Genomic DNA, 18,310 nt, shown 5'->3' with positions numbered 1-18,310 from the left:
TGTCTCTGCCATCTGGAGGATGCAAAAAAAATTGTCAGACTATATGCCTTCATTTTGTTGGTGAAAATCTTGCTGCTGTGATAATATGCAAATACCACCTAAAAGTTTCTAAAAAGAGAAAATGGATTAATAAATGAGAGTATGAGTATGAATAGCCTTACACATAAAATGCAACAAAATAATAAAATACTCGTTAACATCTAAAGAGTAATTCACTTACGTCCTGAGGATGGAAGAATGAGGCAGCTTGAGAATCTTTCTTACATAATCATAGACTTTGCTACTGCACAAGTAGAGGGTACATGCAAACTGTTTCATTTCTGTAGAGTACTCAGCTGTTTCTCTCCAGTTATACAACTCCCACTTAAAATCTGTTAAAATAAATTTATTTATTCTTTGTGATGAAGAGTGTATACCGTGACATTTTCAGGTACAGATCATAGCATTTGGATGTAAATGCAGTGGGCATCCAAATCCAAATCCAAATCCAATCACAGTTTAACTGAGGTGGGCATCCAAATCCAAATCCAAATCCAATCACAGTTTAACTGAGGTGGGCATCCAAATCCAAATCCAAATCCAATCACAGTTTAACTGAGTTTGTTCAAAGGTTAATATCCAATCTTAGGGCCTCCTGACCAATTAATTCCTCCTGTTCATCTTGGATCACTTCATTCAAAAGAGAGAAGAAAAAAGTTTCCATTTGAATCACTATGTTTTACTATTCATTGGCAGCCTAAGTGGAGAATTTTAGAGGAATAGGAAAGAGAATGAAATAACTGGATAAACCGAAGTCTCTGGGTTATAAGTATATTTGTTTTATTTTGTTCCCTGGTTACCATTTATCGGAGGGTGAAAATGAGACACAAGAAACATTTCTGAGGATAGGATGCTATTCAGATTGAATAGACAATCTTGCCTACCTTGAGGAAAAAAAAAATCCTCTTTCCTGGTGGGGATTTCTATTTATTACCTCTGTTCCCCTACTGGAAGAACACAAAATATTCTCCTCCTTTGAAGATACCTACTCTTTTCTAGAAACAAGACATACTTATTTTTTACCATAATGTAAATCCAAAATCTCTGCTGCTTTCATCAAAGAGTAAGTCGGCAATACTTATTTTGTCCCTCTTCAAATATCTGGTTCACGAAGAAGAGTAGGTAGTCTTTCCAATGGACATATATATCCTCTATATTTGAGAAAATAATATGGACACTCATAGAATTTTCAAGCTCAAAGGGAACTGGCAAATTATCTGGTTCAACTCCACCACAAAAACACTTTAGTGATAAATTATGTAGCAGTTAAAATTGCTTATAAAGAATTTGCAGTAAAATGAGTGCTTTATAAAAAATGAAAAGTACAGTATATGGTATCAACCGTATGATCTCATCTCTGGGTAGCAGGATTACGTGTAATTTTTATCATTTATATATTTCTTTGCTTTTCCTTTAATAAACACATTACTTTGAAAGCTAGAAATACCTAAAAGGATTTTGGCAACTACTTTTCCTTCTTTTTGTTTACCCCGAGACTTCATGTTTCAGCGAAAAGCACATTTTCATAGGCAGGAACAAAGTAAATAATGGTCATTCGGAAAAGGGGAACATACCTGAAAACTGTGCTCGTAGCAAACATTCTGTCTCTTCAGAAAGGAGTTTCTCTTCTACTAGTGCATCAATTAATCGTAAGCCCTTTCTCTTCTTGATCATCCTGTAGTTTTTTACAGAGACCAGTCTTTTTTTGGACACCTGGAGCATCTGTTGCACCTCAGCCAGTTTCTCTGCACCTATTGTCAGAGGTCTCTTTAAACTGTAGTTATGGTCCTCGGTAGCAACCTCTTGCGAATTATCAGGAAGCGGCTGTTTGAGGATTTTCTGCCTTGCTTTACCTTTAAGGTGTACACCCTGCAGAACCTGCAATATCAAATTCAGGTTATTTTTGAGATTACACAGAAGACGGTCTATAAAAATACCACTAAATGCAAAGCACTCACCTGGTTGCTGTGGAGTGTTAATTATGAAAGAAAAAGGTCAGAATCTATGATTTTTTCAAATGTATTTATAGGAAAATGTGAAAAGGGTTTTTTGGTTTTTTTCATCTCTACAGAAATAGTAACCTGATGCTGAAAGTGTCTGAAATGGTTAAGGTAACAACAGAAAGGTGGTAATTTGGAAGGCTTCGTGGAAATGAGTTTTGAGTAGTTTTTTAAAGAAGCAATAACGTGACTTAACAGAGGGGACAGGAAAGTTATTTGTGCAAAAAGGAAGGCATAGTGGACAGAGCACAGGCTTTGGAATTAAGACTGATCTGGGTTTGAATCCTGGATCCCTCATTTATTAGCTGTCACTAAACTTCTACAATCCCTCATCTCCTCATCTGTAAAATGTGGTTAATAATACAGAGTTGTTTTAAGGATAATTTATGTAAATCTTCTGGCACAATGGCCTGGACTACTGTAGGTCTCAGTAAATAATAACTACTGTTGATTTTACACAAAAGCATGAAAGCAAGTCAATTTCTCACGATGCAGTAGTTTGAAAAGAGAATTTGAAAAAAGAATATAATAGTTTGAAAAGAGAATTCAGAGCAGTTAGATCAAATGTAGAAATGCACAATTAAAAGGAAGCTCTTGGAGCTCTGAGTTTGGATTTGACACCAACTACATTCTTCTGAATAGAGGAATGAGACAAAACAATACCGAAAGGAGATTCCAATGGATAAGAGGAGGGAAGGGTAGCACCAGGATAGAACAGATAAATGACTACTGCAGGCTGTGCAGACAGTGACGAGCCATGTATAAAAGGGTGGCCAAGAGGTGGCCAAGAAACAAAAGAATGTAACACGAATACTGGTAACTGACTCATGGAAAGCCCTCTCTTTTCTGTATATAACTCTCTATATCAATGCTAATAATTAGGTACATTTTTGGTCGAGATTAATAACATTATTGGAGGAGTCCTAAAAAGGTGTCATTTCTAAGTATACTGGAAACTGTCTCACACTTAAACAAAAGCCTGAATTCTAAGGCATCTACTAGTTGATTCTTGTGATCAGTTTAGTAATCTTGTGATCCGTTTAGTATCTTGACAACGATTTGCATTTATATACCTAATTAAAAAAAGAATTCCAACATTACATATAGATTAAAAAAAAAACCCAAAACAAGTTTTCTAAGCATTTAAAATCTATTACTGGACTTATTTTAAGACTTAGGATTTTTTAAATCTCATGTGAGGTATCTTGGTTTTTAAAGGCTCTGTAGAATTGTTTTTTTTCCACCTAGATTTAAGTACCTTGTATAGAGAAACAGAAGGCACAGCTCCTTTTTTCAGCTTTCTTCTTATGCCATATGACTCAAAGTCACTTTCTTGAAAATGTTTGGAACATAGTATAGCACCTGGTCCTGGGATCCAAATCTTTTTGCTTCTGGGGTCCACACGATTAACAGCCCTGATCCATTTTGAGCGCTGTATGGTATCAGTTGGAAATCTACAGCAATCATATTAAAGTTCCATTAACGTGAAAATATTATAGTAATACTACAGTAGTATTTATTACATAAACCCATTTATTATTTAACTGCTTTATATAAACATCAAGTCCAGTTAAAATTTAACTTACTCAATCTGATTTCATTTTTCAAAGTTCTTTGATTTTTTTGAAACCAAGACTTCAATATCTAAGTGATCTCATTTGCTTCAATTTGTACAAGGGCAATTCTCATATTAAATACCCTACCACATTTTGTCTTCACTGCCTACACTTAACAGAATTTGCTCAAATTTAGTATGTGCATCTTTAAACATGTCCACAAATTCTGTGCTTCTCCTCCTATCAAGGGATGGAGCCTAATTCCCCTCCCCTTGAGTGTGGGTTAGAGTTAGTGATTTGCTTCTAAGAAATAAAAAAAAAAAAAAGCAGGAGTGACAATGGGCTAAATAAGACTAGATAATAAAAGGCACTTGATCCCTCTACTGAATGATTTTTTTCTCTGGGGGTAACTTCTCTGCCATGTAATGAGCAGTCCTATAGAGATACAGGTCTACTGAGCAAGAAAAAGGCTTCCAGCCAAAGGCCACGTTGAGTGAGCCTTTCTGAAAGTACACCCTTCAGCCTCATCAAGTGTTCAGAAGATTCTAGTATTGGCTAACATCTTACTACAACCTTATGAGACACCCTGTAACACCCAGTTAATCTACTCCTGAATTCCTGCCCTCAGAATTTATGTGAGATAATGTTTCCACACTGCATTTAAAAAAAAAATTGTTACTGAGCAGTAGATATCAAGTACACTTCCCATACTCAGTTTTCCTCTTTTTTGAAAGGCACCACTTTTTCCCAGCCTTGAATATAAAAATTACCTTGTAGGTCTCTATTTTTAAGCCCAAATTACTATGTTTAGAAATTATGAGGAAAAAAAATTATGAAACTGATATAATGAAAATCACAAAACTACTCTTTCTGCACCTTCTTCCTTGACTTGTCCTGGGGACAGATCTACAGGTAGCTGTGTGATTTTTGTATATTTTAACTTAGGTTTTAAAGCATGTAGTTGTTATGAACTGAAACGAGTGAAAATTTTAAGTTCCTCAGCTCATGGTTAGGGAAATAATACAGCAGTATAGTAAAACAGAATTCTGAGATACTGAATTCTGAAAGAATTGGAAAGAACACTGAATTGGAGAAAAAACACTGAATTGGAAAACCTGTATTTAAGCTTCAATGACCTTTCATCAGCCATGTGGTATTAGATACATCTCTCAATCTTTGAGCCCCCTCACAGGGTTGTTGTAAAGGTGTACAATGCGACAAATGCACTCAAAAACCTTTGTAAATGGTAAAGTACTACCCAGAATTTCTTTCCTAGGAACAACAATTCCACTTTCAGGACTTTCATTATATTGTTCCAGGAAGATAATGCTACTTGATCAAAAGGAAGGTCTTTTTCTAATAAAGGCGAGGCAAATCTCTTTTCACTGAGCTCCTTTCTTCACTAATGGCACATGCTTGTGAGGCAGCTTTTCCACAGATTGGGTGTAGTCTCTAACCACACAAAGGACAGTAAAAAGGGAGCTAGTCCACCAAGCTCTATTACTAGCCTGATCCTCTGATGCAGTTTCCTGACTGGCATGCCTGCTGACCACACCCATCAATCCCCTTAACTCGTGGAGTGGCCTGGGCCATCTGGAGCCCTTGAAGTAGGTATAACAAGCCAGTCCCAAAAAACTGTTGGTTTGCCCCAAAGTACTAAACAAAATGAAAGGGTTGGGAAAATACTGTAGTCTAACCAGCATGACCAGTTTGAATTCTGAATTAAATTGGTAATCATAATTGATACTACATTTAAAGCATTTACCTTGTGCCACAAATGTGTGTGTGTGTGTGTGTGTGTGTTTAAAGTTTAAGTAATCTCTACATCCAACCGTGGGGCTCAAGTTCATGACCCAAGATCAAGAGCTGCCCACTCTTCCAACTGAGCCAGGCACCCAGGTGTGCGTGTGTTTTGAAAACTTAGTTTTAGTCTTACAAAAATTATGCACGACACGCGTTTTTATCCTTTCACAGGAGATGAAACCAAGACCAGACCTAAGTACAGCTACCAGTAAATAGTAGTTGAAATTGGAATTCATGTCTCCCTATTCTAAAGCCTCCTCCGGCAAAAGAAAAATCCCAAACCAATCATCATCTCATATATACATTAATGAATTGGTTTACACTAATACAGAATCCATTTTCTCTCTCCTGCTGATTATGCCTTTTTTAGACCACTGGCAGAAATTTACCTTTGGCTCCCTGCGTATATTTTCCAGAAAAAGTGGCTAACAAAATCCTTTCTACAGTGGTTGCCTCTGAGGAGAGAGAGAAAGGATTGAGGGGGTAAAGTTTTAACTATAACTGTAACTTAATTCTCTTTCAACGGGGAAAAAAAAAACAACCTGAAACAAGGCAAAATGTTAATATCTACTTAATTCTAGTGGTGGGTACATAGATGTTTGTTATGTATTATTTTTTGCATGCTAGTCTTTTTGAAATGTTTCATAATTAAAAGTTTAAAAATAGAATTAATTATATAATTCAGGTAAAAACTCTTCCACATTATCATATATTACTTTGGTTATGAAATAAATTAATTGCTTTACACCAACAAAAACAGAATGAATCACAGTGTCACTTCTTTTTAAACTTGCCAGTCCCACCTCATACTTAACCATTTATGTGTCTAAGTTCCAGTATTCTCATAACAACAATTTCCACACCTTTAGTCATTTTGATTCATGGTTTTCAGCCACAGCCCCTTGCCTGTGTCCCTGCAACATCTTTCACAACTCTGGTAATGGTGCTTGGGATGTTGGGGAAGGCTTCAGAAGAGATAATATTGGAGCAAGAACTGAAGTGTCGATAGGAGCTTGCCATGCAGACAGTGGCCACACCAAGCAGATGCAAAAACACAGAGATATAAAATAACTACTGGATCTTACTTCATAAAGCATTGAAAAATAAGTTAATTTGGAAGCTGAAGAGGGTTAAAGGAGAGTACGGAGGTAGCTGGTACTGGTTACAGATGGGCTGGAAGGATGGCTAGAGGTCAGATCATAAAAGATCTTTTATGCTCTAGTAAGTTTGGGATCTATCCTTCAGATCAGTGGCCTCCAGAGGAGAATGGACTCATCTACTGAGATTTGAAGAACATATTAGAATACATTTTTATAATTTTTTGCCCCATCCTTTGATTTTTGTGTTTCATAATACATATTAGTACATCACTTCATGTTATGTAATTTATAAATCACCATGCATATATCAGGGGCCTGTACTCAAATTTCCTTACGGAGAGGGCTCCATGATCAAAAAGTTTGAAGATGATGCCTCTGGGCAATGGCAAGTTGACAATTTAAATTCTTTCCTCTGAACCCTTCTGATCAATACTACCTTGTTGCTACGACTAACATCATAGTATTCTAACTCTTCTCCCTGTCTCTCCTTTCTCCTGCCTTCCTTACAACTTCCTAGGTATAGGAAGACAGATGATTCCTTCCCATTCATATATAAGGACATGTGTTTCATTCAGCACATATATACAATAACAGAAAACAGAGGGAATGTAATTCACATTTGGAAGAGAGGTATAGAAGGAAAGGCTCCACAGAGGAGCTTCGACTATGTCTTTTAGGCACTGAAAAGTTCAGATTAAAATCCTTTCTTCAGGAAACTAGCATAAAATTTGCATTTTTAGAAAAATCATTTCTGGGAATCAGGAAAATGGAATGAATGGAGAAGAAATCAGCCTGGAAGAATCATAGCAGAGTACTGTAATAATTATATCTCTTTTCTTAAAATTAAGCAGGTCTTACTTTGGTCCTCAATATATAAAATAAACAAAAGCAATAAATGAACTCCTCCTCATTTAAAGAACCTAAGAAGTCATAAGAAAAGCATGGCAGCAAAAAATTGAAAAATTAGAGAAAAAGGAGATAAGTAGGGACAGTGTCAATAAAATCAATGGAGGTGAGAGTTTCATGGAGTAGTTGATATGATTAAAAGTTAAAAAGGTCAAGAGAAGGATTTAGAAGTGCTCACTTAGATTTGGGAAAATTACTGGTGACCCTTTGTCAGTGCATTAGAGCAGTAGTGACAGGTATCTGGCTACAATAGGTTGAAAAGTCAATAGGACTTGGGGAAATAGGTGTATGCTCCTGTTCTGAGGAGCCTGGTTATGGAGGGAAGGAGTGGTAGGGTCGTGCAGTTGTGCACATAGGCTCAAGAGTTTGTGAGTCTGTTTAAAAATGGAAGCAATGTGAGCATGCTCATTGACTTAGACAAGTGATCAGTAGAGAGAGCAGTTTAAAATAAAAGGAGAAAAGGAACAAATTGATGGGGGAAAAATCCCGAAGGAAAAAAAAAATACAATTACAACAGCTTAAGTTGGAGGAATCAACCCTATTCAAAAAACCAAAACAAAACAATGACTACAAAAGGCCAACCACACATAGTTGAAACTCCTTAACCTTTTCTTTTTAAATGTCTTCAAGCTACTTTTCCCACTCCTCTGGTTATCTGCACTTTCCATCCCTTTACGTTTTTCCATGCTATTCCTATTTAAGTGCTAACTCCCACCCTCGATTAAGTTCAAGGTCCAATTCAAATACCACCTGTCCCATAAAGCTCTTTTTGATCTTCTCATAAAAGTCCTCTGTCAATGGTTTAACTCTACATCTCCTGTTACCTTAGTAGACTACCTCTTTTTGAAGTATATTTTTTTTTGTCTGTGAGAATGTTTTACTCACTTTTCTACTTCCGATTGTGCCTTGAACTTTGATTTGAATGACACATATATATAAGTATATATATATAAATATATATAAATATATATAAATATATATATATATATATATATCTATTACAGATGGACTACAGATGTGGGTTTAAATTACACTGCTCTGAAAATCTGCCCCACTCTGGAGCCAAATGAAACTTCTTGCCATGACCAGATGCAGCCATTCTGGCCGGCCTTGTAGAGCTCAGTCAATTCTACTGAATAACTTGCAATGACAGGCAGTACTGGTGAAAACTCATCTACGCTCATGCTCATGAGCAAGCCACACACTCTAATGGAATCGAACACCTTCGACAGTTCTCCCAAACTGCCCTCCCGTCCCGTCTCACATTAAATAAGACGACCGAAAGGAAGCACGACTCCTTTCGAATAACCCCCGCTAAAAGCCATTAGGTAAGCGGTAGGCAACGAAAAAGAATCGGCAACTTAGAGGTAAACAATGTGCCGGAACAGCAGGAATAACCGTAACTCTCAAACTTCCCCCGTTCCTTTCCTCCACGCTACGCACGTCACGCCACGTCACGTCAACGGCGCGACGCACGCCCGGCCCCGCCCCACCCTGGCCTACTGCCCGCCAGGCCGTGCTGGGAGTTAGACAGCCGAAGGCTGCTCTCACGCACTGGTGAAAGGAGAGGCCGCGCTCCCGGCTCAACACGGTGTCCCGGGTGCTGCAGCCCACTGCCGAGCAACTTCGGGTCATCTTGCTACGTGGGGCTCCACTTTGGGTGTTCCCGTGACAGCATTAATCGCGACAGATTTAGCTCCGCCCGTGGGCTCGGCGGCTACGACCTTTATTTGTCGGAAAAGGCGGGCTCTTAAGGCGCAAGACTCCTACCCTTCCTCTTCGTGGGCCTTGCGCTTGACGTCGTGACCAATCACAGGCCACGTCGCGCCGCTGCAGCCAATCGGAAAAACCGGAGGCATTAAGACGAGCACTTGGCGGCTCCTCCCTCTTTGTTCGAGGGTGGTTAGTGGGTTTAGTTGTTGACGGCCTTGTTTTCCTCCTGTTTCAACCCCATCTGGTGACATCCGATACCATCGGGGTTCTTGTGAGACCGAACTTGAGAATGCGAAGTGAAGAGGCAAGGCCAAAATTGAGGCGAATCCAGGGGCATGGGGATAGGTCTCCGGTACGAACTCAGAAAGTGACTGGAGGATATGGCTGGAGGAAGAGATGGGCGAGGAATAAACGCGGTGCCCTGGAAATATTGAAGACAAAATTGGGCCCAAAATAAATTATTTACTGAGAAGCGTATCATTTCCTTGCGTTTTATTTGGTAGTTCCTTGATGTGGAGATAATAATATAGGAGCTGTTGGTATGGTTGGCCTGAGATAAGTGACCCCGGAGGGGCTTGAATGAGAGTGAATATGAGGATACGTCGACATTTAATTCAACGAACCCTTTTCTACAAGACCCATTGTCTGTGGGGGAATTAAGAAGGAAATAAGGTAAGATCCTTGAGGCTCTTGGCGGCAGCACTTGTATAGTTGGGGACTCGTCAGCAGTAGTACGAGGAAGGACGGGAAGAAAGGGACAATGGAATGATTTTGGTTGGGATGTGGGACATCATGGATAACTTTCAAGGGGTGAGAAGACCTTAGAATGATGTCTTGTGTAAGTTTACGGCGTGAGATTTAAGTTTTCATAGAAGAAATAAATTGGGACCAAAATGGGGTGTAGTTTATTTTGTACCTTTGGAGATGTTTAGCATATTAAATGGCTTCTTTCTCTCCTGCTAAACATTGGAGGACCATTAAGGAAACAGAAATGTTTGTACTTCCTATTCAATTTTTTCATTTCCTTCTCCAGCAGGCAAGAGTGATTGCAGCATTTCCAAGCCAGATTGCTTCTTTTTCCCCTTTTTGTTTACTTAGTCCAGATTCCTGCCAAAAAGGTATTACTTATTCACATCTACTTTTGCATTATAATATGCTTATATCTTGCTTGAACGAAGTTAACAGAGCTTTTGTAGATGTAGCTTTCTTAAAGTCACATGGCCTAAGGATAGTCCTGATTTTGGGGGAAATTGATCCATGGGCATGTGCTTGCTTGGCTGTTATATGTGCAAAGGGTAGGACCTGGATTTGATTCACCTTCAATTTGTTAGACTATTAGAAACTTTTCTAGTACTCAACCAATTAAGACCCAAATAAGGCTAAGTAGAGATAAAAATATTTTATTATCTTTAAGGAAAAAATTGTTGCTTCGGTTTTTTGGGTAACAGTTTTACTGACTGTTACATACCATACAACTAACCTACGTAAAGTGTACAAATCAGTGGGGTTTAGTATATTTGTGAGTTGGGCAACCATCACCACAATCAGTTTTAGAACATTTTTATAACCACCCTTACCCCATCCCACCCCCGCAAAAAGAAAACCGATTCTCATTAACATTCACTCCCTCTATCTTCCCTACCCTCAGTTCTTGGAAACCACTAATTTTTTTGGTGTAGATTTGCCTATCCTGGAGATTTCTTATAAATGGAATCAGAAATAATACATGGTCTTTTGTGAGTGGTTTCTTTCACTTAGAATGTTTTTAAGGTGCATCCATATTTTAGCAGGTATCAGTACTTTTTTTTTTTAATTGCCAAAAGTATGGATATACTGCCATGATTTTATTTATCCATTCATCACTTAAACATTTGGGTTGTTTCCATTGTGGGGGGCAATTATGGGTAATTCTGTGAAGTTAGTGTACAAGTTTGTGGACACGTTTTCATTTCTTTTGAGTATATACCTCAGGGTGGAATTGCTGGGTCATATGCTAACTTACATTTAATTAAACTCTTGAGGATATGTCAAACTTTTTCCAAAGTGGCTGGACCGTTTTTCATTCCCACTAGCAGTAGATGAGGATTCCATTTTCTCCACGTTCTTGTGAGTGTGAAGTGGTACTTCATTGTGGTGGTTGCCCAATTTTTAAGGACTTGGGGTTTGTAGGGAACCTGCTAGAGGATGCTCCTTGAGTGTAGACAATGTCTAAGGTGAATTTGTCTTTACGGCCTCCAGCACACAAATAGATAAAGTATGTTCTATAACATACGTGTTTCTGAAAAATACCTCTGTTCAGAAAATTGTGCATCTGAAAGAAGCAGGGCTTATAGGGAAAAAAGAAAATTAGCAATGATTACTCGAAATCTATGCAATTTGATCATCTCTAAAATAGTGATCAGTACCTGGGGAAGTACTCCTAAGCCCTCCCATCCCCTGCAAGGTAACTTCAGTGGAGACTGCCGTAGGGTATATTAGAAGAATGAGGCTGGTGGATGCTAGACATTACAGATAGAAGTGGAGCTCTGAGTATGATAATGGGCTGCTAAATGGTATAACCTGTTGAGCACCTGAGGGCATGTGGGTGGAGCTGGGGAGGTAGCCCCAGGTGGAGGCTCTCGTTTTTCATTTTCTTAAGTTAGAGTTGAAAGTACCCCTGCAGCCAGTTAGGCATCATGGGTTCAGAGGAAAAGGGGGCTTTTCTTTCTGCTTAATTGGATTCCAGATACTGTGGCTCTCAACATTATTCTCAAGGCATTCTTGTACAAACGAGTTACTGAAAACTGCTATGCTGCAAAACAGATTTACTTTTTTTTTTTAAGATTTTTATTTATTTATTTGATAGACACAGCGAGAGAGGGAACACAAGCAGGGGGAGTGGGAGAGGGAGAAACAGGCTTCCCGCTGAGTAGGAAGCCCGATGTGGGGCTCCATCCCAGGACCCTGTGATGATGACTTGAGCCAAAGGCAGACGCTTAACGACTGAGGCACCCAGGCATCCCAAAACAGATTTACTTTAATGGTGTAGACTGATTAAATGAAAAACTCACTTTATGGGAGCCACGAGGAGTCACTGCCCTAGGTATTTTTAGGGCATACTTCTGGATAGGGAAATATGCAATCCTTCATAAATGCGTAATTTTTTTTGAGTTGTATTTATGTATCTTTATATTTGGTTATAACTTTTACATTTTTGTTGCTATTTTACTGGTGACACTGAGGTTCTCAATTTGATCATTTATCTTTGCTTCCTCCAATAACTTCATATCCAGTGATTAAACCTTTTCACTGCTGTTCACATAATGAACTGTTGTGATTATTGAATATATAAATGAGGATATGTAAGCTGTATTAAAGGTTATTATCGCAAAAGGCATTGACCATTGTGCAATGTAATTTTTAAAATATCTTTTTTCAGGAATTAACATTCTTGGAGATGTTGGAAAAAGATTCCTGGGCCTTGGAAGATAATTACTCCAAATATACAGGGGAGGTAGTGTATCAGTGTATCTTTCTCTTTTAAATGTACTAAGGGTTCCTGGAATGATAGTACTGAGTTGGAAATAGAGGATTGTCCAAGTAAAGATTTGTGAAGGCTTTGGTGAAATATAATTTCCTGTTATAGAATCTCATTAATTCGGTAGCTTGGGGGAGAAAATAACAGCTAATGGTTATTGAACCATTATATGTCAGGCATTGTGCTAGCATTTTATACACACAGTTTTGTTTTTATAAACTCTCACAACAAGCATATGAAAGCAAATAGGCTATTTTAATTTAAGAGACGGGGAGGGGGTGGGGGCTGTTAGAGGATGCTCCTAGAGTATAGGAGAAATCGAGCCCCCCCCCCCCCAGAGGGAGAAGCAGACTCCCTGCTGAGCAGGGAGCCCAGAGGCAGAGCTAGATCCCAGGACCGAGATCAGGACCGGAGCGAGCCGAAGGCAAAGGCTTAACAAACTGAACCACCTAGGTACCTCAAAAGCAAATAGACTTTTTGCTTTCTAAGACTAGTATCTTCCTTGTTGAACACCTACCCTTTTGTTGGATTCCTTAGCTAGTTCTACTAGAACCCTTATTGCCCTCATATATTAAAATGTATTTCTAGTAATATTCTTGCTGAATTTTTCATCCTTTCAGTTCAGAAAGCCTTGGGGTTTGGAAATTATTGGTGACCAACTGTAAAAAACTGTTCTGAATCTGATCCTTTCTCCAAAATTTCGGATCTTTTCAGTTAGTTCATAAATTGTACATTTTACCTTTTTTTAAAAGGTATATTTATTTAGGGGCACCTGGGTGGCTCAGTCAGTTAAGCGTCTGCCTTCAGCTCAGGTCATGATCCCAGGGTTCTGGGATTGAGCCCCGCATTGGGCTCCCTGCTCAGTGGGAAGTCTGCTTCTCCCTCTCCCCCTTCCCCTGCTCCTGTTCTCTCTCACATACTCTCTCATGTGCATACTCTCTCTTCTTTTAAAAAAAGATTCTTTTTATTTATTTTCAAGAGAGAGCACAACTGCAAGCGGCAGGGGGGCAGGGGAGGGAGAGGAAGAGCTGAGTGGAGAGTACAACACAGGGCTCTGTTCTGGGACCCCAAGATCATGACCCAAGCCAAAATCAAGAATTGGCCACCCAACCAACTGAGCCACCCAGGCACCCCTACATTTTACTTTTTGAATATGGATTGTGGCCCTCTGTATTAATGTTATGTAAAAATCCCCCAAAACTTAGTAGGTTACAACAATAAACACTTACCTTACAGTGGGAGGAGGGTGAAGCAGAGACATCAGTTTTCCAGACTCTGACTTGGTAAGCCTCAGTTCCTTGATGGCTTTTGGCTAAAGACTTCAGTTCTTCACCATGTGAACATAGGCTGCCTGAGTATCCGCACAACATGACAACTGGCTTCCACCAGAGGGAATGATCCAAGAGAGAAATGCCAAGATGACATGGAGGTGGACACGTACAAGGGTGTGAATACCAAGGGTGGAGGATTGTTGGGGATCCTCTTGGAGGTCAGCTACCACGCTTGCCTTTTTTTTTTTTTTTTAATTCAATTTATTGAATCAAGAGTTTGATATTTGATCTTCTGGTCAGATAATTAGAAGTATGAGAGCCTCTGTATCCAATAAGTGCTCTCTTTTCTAAGGTGCACAGTTTCTTGCCCATGAATATATAAATTCCATAAGTGATGCTACTTTCCTTTTGGAAATTTGCTAAGGACTGTATAAGAAAGTATTTTATACCTAGATACTCTACGTTGGTCATATATATTTTTCTTGGACCCATTTCCCTTTTCCCAATTCTTCCTAGGTGGAGGTGGCTAGAGAAGACTATAGATATAAGTACTCCTGGTATTTTGCTTGGGATGCAGACTGACTTAGGTTGAAATTTGTGTTTCCAGTTTTTGAAGGAACATAGTCCAATTATTTAAAGGCACTTATGCAAATATTTGACATAGGATGGAATAAAGGTATAAATATGCAGCAGCAGCTTTAGGCACTTTGTGTCCTTTTCCTCAAAAGCTTGATATTTATCCAATATGGTGCATATACTTTTCTTTCTTTTTTTAAGTAGGCTCCACACCCAGCATGGAGCCCAACACAGGGCTTGAACTCACAACCCTGAGATTAATAAGAGTCAGACACTTAACCAACTGAGCCACCCGGGCACCCCATACTTCCTTTCTTTCTGTTGCTCCCCTCCCCCCATGGTCGTCTGTCCCTCTTAATGAGCAAAATATAGACTTGGCAAAGCAATCAGAATGCCAATAATTGGCAGAATTCTAATTAGTGCCAAGGATTTGTAATCCTTGGAGTCGTCTTTTCCTTTTATCACTGCTTAAAAGTTCTTTGTTAGGAGTGACAACTCTCCCCCTTTTCCTTTAAAACTTACGTGCTTCTGATGCTTGGAAAGGCAGTCCTTACTTTGTCAAATAACAAAAAGCATTACTATAAAACAAGATATAACCAGTTTTGGAATGTATTTGTATTAAGCTATAGTTATCCTTTCCATGTCAAGCTTAATGTTGAGAATACATTTCTAAATTAGCATAAGGTAATCTATGCAAAGTAGATAAATAAATACTTGAAATTAATCTTTGGTATGAGTTTTTTTTCCAATCATAGTAAAATTGGAGGTCTTAATCTGTTTATGAGAATTAAAATTTATAGAAATGTGTATTATGTGTTTAAAAAGGGCTAATCCAGGGAGCCTGGGTGGCTCAGTTGGTTAAGCAACTGCTTTCGGCCCAGGTCATGATCCTGGAGTCCCGGGATCGAGTCCCACATCAGGCTCCCTGCTCGGCGGGGAGTCTGCTTCTCCCTCTGACCCTCTTCCCTCTCGCGCTCTCTATCTCTCATTCTCTCTCTCTCAAATAAATAAATAAAATCTTTAAAAAAAATAAAAATAAAATAAAAAGGGCTAATCCATGGAAAACTTATGATTATAGCTTAAGTTGAAAATAGGAAAAAAATATAAATGTCCAATGATTAAACTTTTCCACTGCTGTTCACATCATGATTTGTTGTGATTAATGTATGTGGATGAGGACATAATGGAAAAAGAAAATCATAGAGAAAAGAAGTATAGATAGACTATAGTTTCTGTCTGTTGATTTACTTATTAATGTTTTCCCTTTTAGGAATGAAATTGAGGGTTTTTCATAAAGAACATCATTTTGTCAGATTTATCTGATAAATGTGAACGTTTATATAGTAAGGTAAGAGGTTTATTTGTTAATTTTGGCGAACAGAAAATCAGATATCAGCAAACGATATGTGAGCATAATGTGGATATCATACTCAAATTTTTTTCCCTTTCACCTTTGAAAGATAATTTTCTAAATCAATAGATTTGATTCAGGATTGGCAATTGGGTGGCTGGGGTCAGGACTTTTAACCTTGATGATCATCTTTTCTCAGAAACAATAATGTAATTCAGGCCCTGAAATTCTTAGAGATCATATATTCCAGGGTTTAAATTTGCTGAACTTTTGGATCATCTATAAATGACTCTTTGATATGCCACTGAATGACCATCCTGTAACTTAAGCTTTATTCAAGAACAGTAGATACGTAGGTAGTCAAAAGCTGGAAATCTCAAATCTAATACCAGATTAGTCTGTCAGTATGCATGTAGTCTTGGAGTGTTTCAAATCTGAGGAATATAAAGGAGAAAAATTTTTGCAAATACTCAAAATTGATTCACACATATTTTCATTTCATAAATTTCTACAAACATAAAAGTTGATGTAAACTTTGCTTATATGCCTTAATGAAAAGATGTACAAAATAAGTGCATTCAAAAACAAAACTAAAACATTAATGAGATGGATGCTACTGTTACAGAAGTAAACATAGTGCTTGCTGGCTGGTATGGAATAAGTTGTAAACACATAGAGTCTTGTGCCTTGTGATGACTGTAAAGCTTTACAGCCTGGACGACAGTAGATTTGGCCAGAACTTTACTTTTTTGCAGACCTCAATATTACTGAAATGAGGGGAGGGGGCCTAAATTCTCAAAAGGATGTCTTTGGACTGTCTGCAAATCCTAATATGAAGAATTATGTATTTGTCTCCAAACATTTTTCCAGCTCCAATGAGTAATTCAGTCTGGAACTAACATTCCTTTGAGAAAACCTTTGGTTTTTATTTTGATCTACAGTTATGTTTGACCAGTAGTTAAATTGGGTTAAAAGTTGACTATTTTGTGAACTAATACAAGTTTTTCTTTTTAGATACAGGTAGTCCTTACTTTGCATCATTCCAATATACGTGAAGATCAGTTTTCACAGTTTAGTTAAATAACATCAATTCCCCTACAACATGGTTGAAATTTCAGTTACCACAATAGTAACCAAATTGTTGCATAAGCTTTGCTGGTAGCTCTTTGTTCCACAAATGATTATGCATATAAAAGATTGTCAGTAACCACTTATATCACTTCTTTCAAAAGTCTGTTGGTGATTGATCACTGAACATCTGTTAGTTCACACAGAGAGTAAAGCATGTAGTTGTGTTGCCTAGTTTTCCAGTGATAAACCCCCCGACATTTTACAAAAATGGATAATCAAGAGGGAATTGGTCAACAAAGATGACAGGGCAGCAAAGAAACAAAAAGTGGTAACACTGGAAGTGAAATTGGACGTCATTAGAAGATTTGAAAATGGTGACAGCATAGTGAAGACAAGATGAGACCTAGGCTGACATGAACCTATAGTACGAACCATCTTTTAAAAGTTCAGTGAAACTTTTAGGTAAAGTTGCTTCAACATTTTTTAGTTTAAATTGTACTAGGAACAGAAAGCCATGTATGGTTGAAATGGAATGTTTACTTCTACTTGGCACTGAGGACTCTAATAAAAAACAAATCCCAATCAGTTTGGCTAGCATTCAAGCCAAAGTGTTGAGGTTAGTTGCTGCACTGAAGGAAAATGGTTAACTACAAGGAGACTGAAAAAGAACATTTTACTGCTAATAAAGGCTGGTTTCGTCGTTTGTAAAGTCGGCATGAATTGATTAATTTTCTGCTATCTGGTGAAGCTGCAAGCTCAGATAAGGATGCTACTGTGAAATTTGCACATTATTCCAAGAATCATAGGCAGTCCTTGCTTTGTACATTAGAAGACTACTGTGTAAAAACATCACAGGGTTTGGCTGTAATGTAAATGGAGTTCTCGAAGATACAGATGACTGGGAATGTTAACACTGCTGCTACTTCAAGTAGTCTAGATATACAGCCAGAAGAATTTAGTGAAGGTGAACATAGTTATAGAGGAGGAAAGCCGTTGTGTGTTGTAAAGGATGAATACGTTTCAGAGGAAGTGATGCAGGTGACAAACCACATTAAAGGAACTCTCAGATATTTCATGACATTGAATGCGTAAAGAATAAAATTTTAGAAGCAGATCCAAACTCAGGAGTATGACAGTTTGCCAAGGTGAAGAAAAGATTCTTGCTCCATATTGTAAATTACATGAGAAAGCAAGCACTATTCAAACTACTGTTGAGACTTTTCTGTAAATAAAACACTATAATTTTCAATGTTTCTGTTTTAAATATTTTTTTGTATTTATAACCAACATCAAGAGAGTTTGACAGATTTTAAGGTTACAGAACAAGATTGTTAATCCCGTAGGTTAAGATTGCAGTTTTAGCTTGCATAGTCCACGTGAGAACTCCCTGCATTTAAAACAAGCTAG

General features: G+C 38.2%; 1 protein-coding gene and 1 long non-coding RNA gene across 8 annotated transcripts in view; one reads left to right on the top strand and one right to left on the bottom strand.

Moving 5' to 3' along the window:
• Positions 1-9,095, bottom strand: part of THAP9 (THAP domain containing 9) — a 22,544-nt gene extending 13,449 nt beyond the window's left edge. For 2 of the 3 annotated variants that reach the window (XR_003520952.2, XM_027599833.2), the window contains exons 1-4: positions 8,960-9,095; positions 3,298-3,493; positions 1,614-1,917; positions 221-371 (exon numbers count right to left, since the gene is read on the bottom strand). Coding sequence is in view for 2 of the 3 variants with exons in the window: in XM_027599833.2 (XP_027455634.1) it covers positions 221-371; positions 1,614-1,917; positions 3,298-3,493; positions 8,960-9,039 (731 nt within the window). In the remaining variant the exon portion in view is untranslated. The remainder of the gene's footprint in view (positions 1-220; positions 372-1,613; positions 1,918-3,297; positions 3,494-8,959) is intronic. The other variant, XM_027599834.2, reaches the window with a different exon arrangement.
• Positions 8,915-18,310, top strand: LOC113925233. 5 transcript variants are annotated; one of them, XR_003520955.1, is made up of 6 exons: positions 9,648-9,789; positions 10,151-10,235; positions 12,536-12,610; positions 13,871-14,123; positions 15,752-15,829; positions 16,847-18,223. It is a non-coding gene; the product is annotated as an uncharacterized LOC113925233 (long non-coding RNA). The 5 variants fall into 5 exon arrangements; XR_003520957.2 differs by lacking the exon at positions 13,871-14,123 and having other exon boundaries at positions 8,915-9,789; positions 16,847-18,215; XR_003520953.1 differs by having other exon boundaries at positions 15,752-18,310.

The sequence above is a fragment of the Zalophus californianus genome, chromosome 2 (assembly GCF_009762305.2).
Source record: "Zalophus californianus isolate mZalCal1 chromosome 2, mZalCal1.pri.v2, whole genome shotgun sequence".
Classification (NCBI taxonomy): Eukaryota; Metazoa; Chordata; class Mammalia; order Carnivora; family Otariidae; genus Zalophus; species Zalophus californianus.
This window is presented reverse-complemented; position numbering and strand designations above follow the sequence as displayed.